The 13,928-nt window shown below is 37.5% G+C and overlaps 1 protein-coding gene across 1 annotated transcript; it reads left to right on the forward strand.

Moving 5' to 3' along the window:
* The first annotated feature begins 9,667 nt into the window (after positions 1 to 9,667).
* On the forward strand, positions 9,668 to 10,318 carry LOC139521386 (uncharacterized). The gene has a single exon (XM_071314864.1). It carries the CDS (start codon positions 9,668 to 9,670, stop codon positions 10,316 to 10,318), a length of 651 nt encoding a protein of 216 aa, XP_071170965.1.
* The last annotated feature ends 3,610 nt before the right edge of the window (positions 10,319 to 13,928 follow it).

Consider the following 13,928-nt stretch of genomic DNA (forward strand, 5'->3'; position numbering starts at 1 on the left):
GTTTTACTACACTAATTGCACTAGGAAAATTTTCGTCAAAGTTTTCTTGACTTGTATGAAAGGGATATGAAAGGGACTCTTTTTAAATTTGGGTTTTAGCTTTTAATATTGTGGAGTTGAAACGAGTAAGCAATTTTCACATATGATGTTTAGGCGCTTTCTGTTTTATGATACTGCAATTTTACAACATTCATTGTACTAAAAAAATGTGATGAAAGTTTTCCCTGCTTCTTTGAAAGAAAGATTTAGAAAAATAAAATAATCTACAGCTTGATAATTTTGAGTTGTAGCGAGTAAACGGTTTTGAAACCTGCATTGTAGATTGTTTGCTGAGGATTTATACAACATTCATTCGTGGATCTATTTGACTGAGTGAATAATTTTAATATTTGGTCTGGGAAAAATCAGTTTAATACTAGTAATCTCCGGTTTACATGTTACCTCAATCAATTTCATACTTACTCGCTACTACTCAAAATTATCAAGCTGTAGATCTTAATTTTTATATTTTAAATTACAATTTTTTTCTTTCTTTTTCTGAAATGCTCAACAACATGCCTCACTTTAAGTAAGCATACTTTATGTGTATGGTGTCATATTTATGGAATACCTTGTAGCTGTTGTGTTGTTGTCATAAAGCAGTGGCGGATCCAGAAATTTTCATAAGTGGGGGCCCGCTCCAGTCACGCTTCAGTGATTCCCTATATAAGCAACCAAATTTTTTCCCAAAAAGGGGGGGCGGGCCCCCTGGAAACCCCCCTAAATCCGCCTCTGTAAAGGATGAAAAATATTAACAAATGCAGTCACACTGATACGTTTGTATTTAATATGTCTGAATCTGTTACATCTACAACTGACATTATCTATCGAAATATCCATACCTTTCAACCTCTGAAAGTGAAAATGCATGTCAAAATCTCTATGTATATCTGGTAAAAAAAATATCACCAAATCATAACGCTGATTTTTTGTTTTATGTATTTCTTCTCAACCTCACTTTCTTACGGTGGCAGAATGCCGCCATGAAAAAAATAAAATGTATCGTTTCCTGAAGATGCTATGTTGTTCCCACAAGATATTATGTCGTTCCCATATGATGTTTTGTCGTTTCCTCAAGATGCTATGTCGTTCCCGCACGGGTGCCACTGCCACATGTGGAACATGATCTGCTTACCCTTCCGGGGCACCTGAGATAACCCCTAGTTTTTGGTGGGATTCGTGTTACTTATTCTTTTGTTTTCTATGTTGTGTCATATGTACTATTGTTTGTCTGTTTGTCTTTTCCATTTTTAGCCATGGCGTCGTCAGTTTATTTTCGATTTTTGAGTTTGATTGTCCCTTTGGTATATTTCGCCCCTCTTTTATCTCGTTCCCTAAAGATGCTTTGTCATACCCTCAAGATATTAGATCGTTTCCGCAAAATGTAAGCATTTGGATAAATGTTTTACATTGTTATTAATCAAATACTAAAACTTGAGACTAATCGGTGAAAATGAATTTGACAGCTAGTGCCCCTTTAATAGAACTTTGTTTATGTGTTACATAATTTCTTTTTCGTTCATTTTTTGTGCATAGATTAGGCCGTTGTTTTTATTCGTTAGACTGAATTGTTTAACGGGGCCTTTTACAACTGACCATGCGGTATGGGCTTTGCTCATTGTTAAAGGCCGTACGGTGACCTATAGTTATTAATTTCTGTGTCATTTTAGTCTTTTGTGGAGAGTTGTCTCATTGGCAATCATACCACATCTTCTTTTTTTTATAATTAATACCGAATGATATGAAACGTATATACACTGGCTCATTACTACAAAACACAGATAGAGTTTGAATTTTGGTGGCGCCACTTTTCCGGTTCAATAGTTACTAAAGGAAAAATTGCTTTTTTTTTCGTTTCTGGTCTCTAACTTTAGTTTGCTTACCAAATGTTATGAAACTTAACTCCATGCACAACAGTAAATGACACACGTGTCTCTTCGTTAAAGTATTTACCACAGCATACATTCTCCAATTTTCAATATTTCTATCAGTTGAATAAGAAAAAAAGCTACTTAGAAATGTACATACCTTTCGAAGCGGTGACAATTTCTCCACTCAAGCATTACCGGAAAATCCCCTCACGGTTTTCATTGCAGAACCAATTGTTCGGCGTGTGTAGATTACCAGACGTGCATACAAGTCTGCTAAGTATAAGTATATGTATATGATAAATAAAGTATCGATTCTCCCGTTTAAGGGATGTTATGATTTTTTTGGGGTTATATTCTTGTGACTGATTTAAAATGATAAAATCTTAGATGGTAGAAATACGTCAACAGTTGTCTGCTGCTTTCCACAGTATTTATCAATACCAATACATGTATGCTTTAAAACTATTCTTTTTGGAATACATTACATATATACAGTCCGCCAAAAGTTAAGCACCACCTACTTTTATTGCATCGATTTTTTTTCAAATTTAAAAAATCAATTGTTCCTCGAAAAATAGAAAACAATCATATAGCAATTTTGCTAATGTATACCATAAACAAACCACAAATATAATTTTGGTCACTTATGAAGGTTCTATGCATATAGGTTTTTCGTTCATAGAAATAGTGTAAATTACACAATTAAGAAATGGAATTTAAGTTTCACTGCGATTATATTTTTTTACAACAATTAATCACCCAATACCATTAAAATTTTCTACACATAATCTTTGGTATGTTTGGCAAATTTAATGTCAATATTTGAGTCAATAGCATGTGTAACAACCTCATTTCCGGTACAGTTTCATAACACGACCTATCTTTCTCGGTACAAGCCTTCAAAACTTTAGTTGAGGAAATCTGTTGCATTAAACAACAAATGCCACTTTTAAATCGACAAGCTTTTGTAAAGGTGAATCTCTGCGATTGAGATTTCCGACAATGGCATCTCAGACATGTTTGATAGGGTTCATGCATGGAGTCAAGGAAGGCCAAAAATTAGTGTAAATGGCTGGTTGCTCTTTGGACTCGGTTAAAATTCTTGCCCTGCGTGGTATAGCGTTGTCATTCAGGTACAAGTGTCTTGACAATGTTGACGCAAGTGGGGGATTACTAAAATGACGGACTACAATATGTTAAGGCACCAAATCTCTGTATGTCTGTCCGTTTATGTTACCCTGCAGAATATGCATACCCAGCTTATAACAGTATAAGAAGCAACCCGTACTGGAACACAACCAGCAATGCATGCAGTCCTTGTGCAAATATTGTTTTTGGTCATAGGCCGTTTTTTTCCCCTGCGAAATTCGTGTTATGGCGTCTTCTGGCAGTAAAGGAAACTGACTCCCATCTGACCAATGAGTGTTTTGTCAGGTTCTTATGTTCAAGCATAGATGTTCATTATCCCATTTAAACCTGACGGTAGAGTGCCTGCTTGAAGGTACAGGTCTCTATACACCACGACGTGCTCTTCGTTTGCCTCTATAAAGTCGACGGACCAATGTACGAACACTTACACGACCACCTGGATAAACAGTGTATTTATAAACGCACATATGACCTTTGATAAAAGGTTGGTTGACTGCTTTATCGGAGTGCAATCTTTTTGGTCGTAATGAATTTTTTTAGTGTATGTTAAAGGTAATTCATAACACCAAACATTAATATTTTTTTTGCAATAGTTAAAAAAATATTGCCAGTTATATTTCGGTGGTGCTTAACTTTTGGCGGACTGTATATATATAAAAAAGATGTGGTATAATTGACAATGAAACAACTCTCCACAAGAGACCAAATGACGTAGACATCAACAGCTATAGGTCACCGTATGGCCTTTAGCAATGAGCAAAGCCCATACTGCATAGTCAGCTATGAAAGGCTCGGAAATGTTCATTATTAAAATTAGAAGTTCATATGCTTTCAGCGAAGACGAAACCAGAGCAAGATGGAACAATACCAAAAAATATAAAATGTGAGTACATTTTTTTAATATGCTCATATGTCTTTGGATGAATTAAAGCCAACAGTAGTATACAGATGTTCAAACATCGTAAATCAATAATGATGAGACAAATCAATGTAAAAAGCCCCCGAGGCGATCGCAAGAACTCTAAAAGTAGTGACATAACATGCGTCGACACGACAAGTGTTTTGCTATGCATTCATCAACCTCTATGCGAATTCACACTAATGCAGGTCTTCTGTCGTCGGAAAAATAAAAAAGTTTTCACAAATGATTTACACCGTCGCTAATATAATCTTATTTGGTTAATGTTTACAAAGTATGGAGATGTCTTATGTTACGAAATGTTTCTTCCGAACTCATTTTCATGGTTCTACAACTGGTTAAAAAAGCTTTTGGTCAAGTGAAATACTTAATTATTATGGTAATAGAATAACTATATGTGGTATTAGAGATCCTTGCAAGTTCTAAGTGTCTGTCAGATAGGCTTCACCTGTTCTCGGTCTTATTTCATAGATCACTGACCAAGACTTATTTTTGTGAAGACCGTATCTCAGATAATATAAGCAATAGGTCAATTATATTTGGTGTATAGATTGATAGTTAGATTTTATCTGACCATGACCTTTACCTTTTATGGTAAAATATCCAACATTTAAAACTCAGCTCACTAAAGAACCCCAAGAATTCAACTTTATGAAATCAAACAAAAGTTTAATTAAGGACCCTCTGGACCTCAATTTGTACCAATTTGATAAAGGAGCACATAATCCAAATTCTATCAATACATGGTTTGATTCAGCATTTCACAGAACCCCATAATTTTTTATGGACTCAAACAAAGCTTAATTTTGCACCCTGATTTAAACCAACTTGAAAACTGGGCCCAAAAATCTAATATTTACATACAGATTAATATTCAGCATTTGAAAGAACCCTATATATATTTAATTTATTTTGAAATTAAATGTTTAATTTTATCCATTTAATTTTCTGTATAGGCAAAATAAGTCTCTAAAATTAGATATGATGTGATATATATCTATTTTCAAATTATAATCAATAATATAATAACAACAACCAGTGATAACTAAATTCTCAAAAATTATATTATTATTTAATCACTAAAACATTGTTAGAATTATCATATACCTTATCCAAAAAACAAGAACAGCCCCAAGAATCGTATATTTTTCATTGATATTTCCTGTCAATATGCATTTCCAAACAATATGTGCAAATTTTACTCTCCTTAAATATTTTATTATTCTTGGGCCAAAATCGGGACGTAATGTCCCTTCTTTTTTTTTTACTTATATAACAGAAATCAAAGAATACTAGGTATTCATCCATGACACAAAAACACACAAAAAGCAAAGGAACAGCGCTTTTATTGCTGTTCTATATCTATAAAAAAGTGAAGCCTTTAATAGGTAACAAAGAAACACTCTCACCTCAATGGAAGTTAAAACGGCCACTAGCACCAGTTTGAGGGGAATTCTTTGCTAAATGATTCGGATATACGTTAAGATGTATCGCTAAAAATTTCGGCTTTGTAAAAAAAAAACTTTCTGGGAAGTAGAACATATTTAAAACAAAATAGGTCCTGGGCATAAGCGTGTACATCAAACTATTTTGAATATATTTAAGTTGTTCAGATATCAAATGAAAAGAGAAGGAATGGCGATCTTGGTAGAACACATATTGACTGATCATTTTAAATAATGCACAACTTTATGAATGAATTCTAAAATTGAGAGCATATATTACCTGTTTCTAAGATATGAAGTACCTAGTTTGGGGTATTAAAAGTTCCGGTTACCAGTGCGGTCTGATGTATCAATAACAGTTTTACCATTTTTAACTCCGCTGCATTTTTGCGCCTGTCCCAAGTTGGGAGCCTCTGGGGTTTGTTAGTCTTGTATTATTTTAAATTTTTGTTTCTTATGTATAATTTGGAGTTTAGTATGACGTTCATTATAACTGAACTAATATATATACTTGTTTAGGGACCAGCCGAAGGACGCCTTCGGTTGCGGGAAACTCTCGCTGCATTGAAGACTTATTGGTGACCTTCTGCTGTTGTCTGTTCCATGGTCGGGTTGTAGTCTCTTTGACACATTCCCCATTTCCATTCTCAATTTTATCATTGATCCCGCCCCTTTAAAATATTTGAAAGAGAAAAATGTTAATCTTGATAGGAATGATTGCTAAGAACGAGAAGTGTGGATCTCATTTGATTTTTTAAAAACAAACCGGCCTTAATTTGAACGAATCAGGTACATTGTGGTACACGTAAGATAAGTTATCTCCTGAATAAATACACCATTACTTTCAAAATACAGAAGAACATACATATCAAGGACGGGAAACTTTCTACAGCCTTCACATATATATCTTTGTCGACTTTTTTTTATACATTGATAAGGCCAAGAAAAAAAGATGTGTGTTTCCTATTACCCTATTTTTTTAAGCTATAAAAAATGCCAACCTAAAGCACTGTTAAAGTCAGAAGTAGTGTAAAAAGGCCAATTCTGCGGAATTTTCCATTTTCAAGGGGAAATCTAGCACAAATCCAACTTTAGATTTTTTTACAATGTAAACGGACCAGCATTTTAATTAATCTAAGGGTAAATACAAATATGGCTTTTGCAAACAATGGTAGAGACACCTTAAAGAGATGTAGTCCTAGGGTAGAAACAAAATATGGCTTTTACAAACAATTGTAGAGACACCTCAAAGGACCGTGTTGCTAAAAGTTAGATGGATGAAATTGAAATAAATAAAGAGATGGCATCCAATAGTGTTGATATGAATATGGATCAGTTTAAAGAGAATGAAGAACTCAAAACTTGTGGTGCTCCACTAAAAAGAAAGAAGGGGCAGTTTTGTAAGAGTAAACCAAGGAAAGATGGGCTTTGCTGGAGACACAGTAAAGAACCACGTCAGCAAGAGGATACCCCAGTTGTAGGGAATATTGTGGTGAAAACCACCATGAAAGAACTTCCAGAAATTTAGAAGAAGGAGGGTTATAAGGGATACAGTTGGAAACCCAAGGGGGAATTGGTAAATTTAATTGAGACCAATACTGCCCACAAATTTACTCTCGAAGAGGTTTTTACCAAAAAGGAACTGAAGACCATTGCCAAAAGACGGAGAATTACCAACTATTCCCGATTAGGGAGAGCTGACCTGACCGAACTGGTGAAGAAGAACATTGAAAATGCCCCCTTTAAAGAGGAAATCAAAATTGTTGACCGACGCGATGCATTGAAAGGCGTATTTGGCACAATCACCATTGAACCATTGAAACAGCATGATATGGTAACGTTTTTTGATGTAAGTCAGAGCACTATCGCCAGCACAATTCCAGATGCACTCACCAAAAAGAAGGCCTTAAAAGTGCAATTAGTAAAAACAAACCCAGCGACCGGAGAAGATATTTACGTCATTCCCCACTTTAGATCAACCCTTAACACCATCACCGAATCCACAGACCTTGCGTTGGAAATAGCATTTATGGTAGAGAAAGTCAAAGAAAATATGGCTAAATACATGCGTGAAGGTAGTGGGTGGACATTTGGTCATATTGAAAAGCTAGAAATCCACCTGAACAAGTTTAAACCTCTCAAGGGCAGTTCCTACATAGCATTGCCAATACCGCTCGCTCAAAAGAAAGCTATTATCAATGTGCAGAATACTGATCAGGAATGCTTACGCTGGGCCATTCTTTCAGCCATACATCATGAGGAAGTTGACAAAAACTGTACCAAACGGGTGGGTCAGTACAAAAAGTGGACGGATGAGTTCAATTTTGATGGCATTGAGTTTCCAGTCTCGCTAAAGGCCATTGACAAATTCGAGAGGCAAAACACCGACCTAAACATTAACGTCTTTGGCTTTGACGGTGTAAAAAAGGGTGAAGATGAAGAAGAGGACCTCCAAATATATCCCCTCAGAATATCTAAGAATACAGGTTCGAGGCATGTGTATCTTTTGTTCCTGACTAATGAGAGCAAGCAACACTATTGCTGGATTAAGAGCCTATCTCGACTTTTGAGCTGTCAAATCTCAGAGCATGGCCATGAACTGTTCTTTCGCCGCAGGTGTCTGTCTCACTTCTCAAGACAGGATATCCTAGATGAGCATATGGAGTATTGCAGTCAGAAGGATGCAGTAAGGATTGAGATGCCAGAGGAAGGAACCCACATAGCCTTCCATAACCTACAAAAAATTGATGAGGGTTCCATTCGTCATTTATGCGGATTTTGAGTGTTTTACGGAGAAGGTCGACACTTGCCAGCCAGATCCATCACAGGCCTGCACAAAGGCATATCAACAACATCGACCATCAGGTTTTTGCTATAGGGTGAAATATGCTCATGGTGATTACAAAGACTCAGTCATCTACTGTGGAGAGGATGCAGCTAAAAAGTTTGTACAGTGCATGGAGCAGGAAGTTAGGGAGATTGCTAAGCTTTACAAGGAAAACAAACCTATAGAGATGACCGACGCTGATAAGGAGATTTTTGAAGTAACTACAAACTGTCTCATTTGCGGTGGTGAATTAGCTGGTAACAAGGTTTGCGACCACGATCACCTCACAGGTAAGTATCGCGGCGCACCACACAACCAGTGCAACAATTTTGGACAATTTGAGTGGATACGACGCCCATCTTTTTGTGAGCGAATTAGGATTTGGAGAAGGTAAGATAAACTGCATCCCTAACACCGATGAGAAATACATCAGCTTTTCGAAAGAAGTAGATGGAGCATTGGAGATGAGATTCATAGATTCATACAGGTTTCTACCGAACTCCCTGGAAACCTTGGCAGGGAATCTTACAAAGGAACAATTCGGGGCAATAAAGAAGTGCTTTGGCGATCGATATGAACTGATGATTAGGAAGGGAGTATATCCCTATGATTACATGGATGGACCTGTCAAGCTAGAGGAAACACAACTACCACACAAGAAGGAATTCTTTAGCAAACTATGGCACACACATCAGCGACGAGGACTATGCACATGCTCAGCAGGTGTTTAAGGAATTTAGGTGTAAGACTTTGCGGGTCTACCACAATCTATACCTGGAAAGTGATGTAGCCATATTGGAGGATATTTTGGAGGACTTTAGGAATATATGTATGGCTAACTATAAACTCGACCCTGCACACTATTTCACATCTCCAGGACTATCCTACGATGCAATGCTAAAATGTACAGGAGTGAGACTAGAACTCCTCTCAGACCCTGATATGCTGATGATGTTTGAGAATGCAACTAGAGGAGGTGTTGCCGTGATCTCTCATCGACATGGCAAGTCTAACAATCCCTACATGAGGAATTTCCAGAGGAGATTGAGGAGATCCTAGAGAACCCCGATGACCATGAATATGGTGCCATGGTGGAGTGTGATCTGGAGTACCCCGAAAAGCTTCATGATGCTCACAATGACTATCCACAATCTCCAGAGAATGTGAAGATAAATAAGGTGCGAAAGCTAGTGCCTCAATTAGGTAAACGTGAAAAGCATACTCTCCACTACGGAAATCTCAAAATGTACCAGACGATGGGCATGAAACTCACCAAAACACGTCGGATTATCAGGTTTAGACAATCCCCATGGCTCAAACACTATATCGATCTTAACACCGCTCTCCGCACCAAAGCTAAGATCTATTCTGAGAAAGACTTTTTCAAACTTATGAATGTCTCAGTTTTCGGCCGACCATGGAGAACATCCGCAAGAGGGTGGAAGTCAGACTGGTAAATAGTGAGAAGCAGGCACTTAAGCTTGTGGCCAAACCCAACTTCGATCGTCGGGTCGTCTTTACCAACAACGTGGCAGCCGTCCACATGAAAAAGACCAAGCTTAAGTTTGATAAGCCTGTGTATTTGGGAGCCTGCATTTTGGACATCTCAAAGACCCTGATGTATGACTTTCACTACAGTTTCATCAGGAAGATGTACGTTGACAATGCCCAGCTGCTCTTTACTGACACTGACAGCTTGGCCTATGAGATTAAGACCGAGGACTTTTACAAGGACATTACACCACACGTCCAAGAAAAATTTGATACCTCCAGCTACCCTACCGAACATCCTTCAGGCATTCCCACCGGTGTAAACAAAAAGGTGGTTGGAATGTTTAAGGACAAGTGTGGTGGTAAATTGATGACAAAGTTTGTAGGTCTCCGGGCAAAGTTATACTCCTGCAAGATGAACGACCACACTACCACCAAGAGAGTAAAAGGAGTAACAAAGTCTGTCATCAAACAAAACATCACCTTTGATGAGTACAAACAATGTCTAGACACTCAGCTGGAAATATGTAAGCCGATGAACATCATCCGCAGCCGCCTTCACCAGATCTACACCTAGGAAATCAACAAAATAGCACTCTTTGCCAAGGATGACAAGCGACATATTCTGGAGGATGGGATCAGTACTCTTGCCCATGGACATTACAAAATCGAAAAGGATATCTAAAGTAATGGGTAAAAGTAAACGCAACAATTATACAAAATTCACCAGGTATGCTGGTTCGGGTCAAGAATGTATCAATGAATATCGCCAGAAGATGGAACTCAATGAAAAACCAGATAAACTCAGAGACCGTTTGGAGAAGAGAAAGGCTGAAAAGATTAAAGAACGAGAAGCTGAAAAGATCTTAGCGATGATGGAATTCACCGAAAATTATCACAGGATTTTACAACACTTCAGCAAGCTAGGATTAAATAAATGAGCAGCATACGTGTGCACAACATAACCCTCCACAATAAACCTCTTTCGAATGTAGACCTCGTGAAAGCCACCAAGGACCTAGGAATACCTTGCTTTAGAGGGGTATTAATGCGAAACTTACTTACTTACTTAATCCTCTTCGTGCATACTTGCACATGAGGCCACTACCAACGCCCTCCACTGTTGCCTGTCTTGTGCCTTTCTTTCAGCTTCTCCCCATGTCATTCCCATGATTCTTAGTTCGCTCTCTATTGTACGTCGCCATGTTTCTTTCGGTCTCCCTCTCTTTCTTTTCCCCTCTGCTGGTGTCCAACGAAGAGCTATCCTTGTGATGTCATGTTTGTCTTTTCGTAGAACATGGCCTATCCATTTCCATCGCCTTTCTTTAATTTCTGTTCTGATGTCTCGTTGTAAGGTTAGGGTGTATAGTTCTTTATTACTGATGGTTTTTGGCCAGAAGATCTTGCAAATTTTCCGAAGACATGTATTGTGAAAAGATGACAGTTTGTTGAAGTCAGATTTTATAACCCTCCATGACTCTGCACCGTATAGCAAAACTGATTTTACATTGCTATTATAGATTTTGATTTTTGTGGACCTGGATATTGATGTTGTTTTCCATACTGTTCGTAATCTGCAGAAAGAAGTTCTGGCTTTGTTGATTCTTGCCATGATATCTTTGCTAGTGCCATTGTCCTGGCTGATATTAGTACCTAGATAAGTAAAATTTTCCACTTCTTCTATGTTGTCTCCTTTAAGTGTTATTGGTTGTTTACTAGTTTTGTAATTCAGGCTAATTATCTTTGTCTTTTGTGCATTTATCTTTAAACCTACAGATAGAGCAGTCTCATGTAGTCTTGATGTTTTGTTCTGCATGTTTGCTCTAGTTGTTGATAATAGGCATATGTCGTCTGCAAAATCTAGATCTTCTAAGATTGTGTTCATCGACCATCTTATTCCAGTTACTCTGTTGCCAAGTGTTCTTCTCATGCACCAGTCGATGACAATGAGGAAAAGAAGGGGAGAGATGATGCATCCTTGTCTAACTCCGGATTGTACATTGAACCAGGTGGATTGGGTTCCATTGTGTAGGACACAGCATCTGTAGTTGTTGTAAAATAATTTGATCATGTTAATTATTTTCTCAGGTATGCCATACAATCTCATTATTTCCCACATGCTGTCTCTGTCCAAGCTATCAAAAGCCTTTTCAAAGTCCACAAAGTTTATGACGATGTTGTGTTGCCATTCTATGCACTGCTTAATGATGTTTCTGAGTGTGAATATGTGGTCACTGCATCCTTTATTGGCTCTAAAACCTGCTTGTTCTTTCCGCAGGGTGTCATCTATAGCATCTACTATTCGTTTGGCAATAACTCTAAGGAAAACTTTTGCAGGTACAGATAGTAGAGATATACCTCTCCAGTTGTTGCAATTTTTCATGTCACCTTTCTTGGCAAGTTTAACTAGAAGTCCTTCTTCCCAATCTTCAGGTATAACTTCTTCCTCCCATATTCTGCTAAATAGTGTTTGTAGTATTGATGCTGTTGTTTCTACATCTTCCTTAAGGAGTTCTGCACTGATGTTATCTACTCCAGCTGATTTACTATTTTTTAGCTTGCATAATGCTTTCTTTATTTCACCAAGTTCAATTTTTTCTTCTGATATTTCTATTTCAATCTTGTCTTCGGTGTTATCAAATTGAGCTGGTTTGTCTGGTGGTTCTCTGTTTAGAACTTCTCGAAAGTGCTCTGCCCATCTTTCAAGTTTCTGTGATTCTGATGTTAGTACCTCTCAATTCTTGCTTAAAACTGGTGTGTCATTGTTGTTACTTTTCCCACATAGCTGTTTAGTGATCTTATATACAGTACTTAGTTCTCCATGTTTGCATGCCTCTTCTGCTTCATTTGCCAATCCTTCAATGTATTGTAATTTGTCTTTTCTAGCTTTTTTCTTAACTTCTTTATTAAGTTCTGAGTATTCTATTTGTAGCTTTTCTTTCAACCTTTCTGATCTTGCCTGATTGCACTTACTTTTTGTAGATCTTCTCTTTTCAATAACATTCCAGGTTGTATCTGAAATCCACCTTTTCCTTGTACTGTCTCTAATTCCAAGCACATTTACAGCTGTATCGTTAAACATAGTTTTTACTTTGTTCCAATGTTCATTTAGATCAGGACCAATGTTGTCGTTGTTTTCACTGATATTTTGTAGTGTTTGGTATTGGTTTCTTATGCTGATGTTAAATTTTTGTCTTATCATGTTGTCTTTGAGGCGGTGGATGTTATATGCTTTTCTGTTATGCTGTGGTCTGACTACCTTTCTCAGTTTAAGTTTAATTTTCCCAAGTAGAAGGTGGTGATCACTTCCACAATCGGCTCCCCTTTTGACACAGACATCCATTAGTGACTTTCTCCATCTTCCATTTACAATTATGTGGTCTATCTGGTTTTGGTCCCTGCCATTTGGTGAGTTCCATGTAAGCTTGTGAATGTCCTTGTGTGGAAATAAGGAACCTCCAATAACTAGATCATTCAAGCCGCATAAATCTACTAAAAGTCCACCATTTTCATTGCATTCTCCACATCCATGTTTTCCCATTATTCTTTCCTTACATGAGTTATCTACCCCAATCTTTGCATTTAGATCACCAATTACAAGACATAAATCATGTGCTGGTACTTTACTGACAAGGGATTGTAATTTGTCATAAAACTTATTCTTGTCCTCAATACTAGCTTCGTTGGTAGGTGCATAGCATTGAATCACTGACAGTTTTGAGTATTTTGAGAAGAATCTTGCCATAATAAGCATTTCATCAACTGGTTGCCATTCTAGAAGAGCTCTTTTTGCTTCCTTGCTTAGTACTAAAGCAACTCCCTCATAGTGTTTGTTGTCTGTTCGGCCTGAGTACAGTATGGTCTCACCTGTGTCAGTTGTGATCGATCCGTTGTTTAACCATCTGCATTCACTGACACCTAGTATACTGATGTTATACCTTCTCATCTCATTGACAACTTGTGCTGTTTTTCCCGTCTCATACATGGTCCGCACATTCCATGCCCCTATGCTGAGAACATTTTTTGGCGTTAAGAGTCCACACTTCTTGCCTCTAGCTTCATTTCTGCTTTCACTAGACACATTCATTGGGTCATCTGTATGACGTATGTCCTCGTTCACGCAATTCAGTGTTTCTTTTGGTGTGGTTTCCGTAATCAGCTTAATAATAATGCGAAACACTCTACCT

The sequence above is a fragment of the Mytilus edulis genome, chromosome 4, assembly GCF_963676685.1.
Source record: "Mytilus edulis chromosome 4, xbMytEdul2.2, whole genome shotgun sequence".
NCBI classification, from domain to species: domain Eukaryota; kingdom Metazoa; phylum Mollusca; class Bivalvia; order Mytilida; family Mytilidae; genus Mytilus; species Mytilus edulis.

Bases quoted from the DNA above. Each gene is read 5' to 3' on its own strand.
- LOC139521386 (XM_071314864.1), top strand. From the start codon at position 9,668: ATGGAGAACATCCGCAAGAGGGTGGAAGTCAGACTGGTAAATAGTGAG.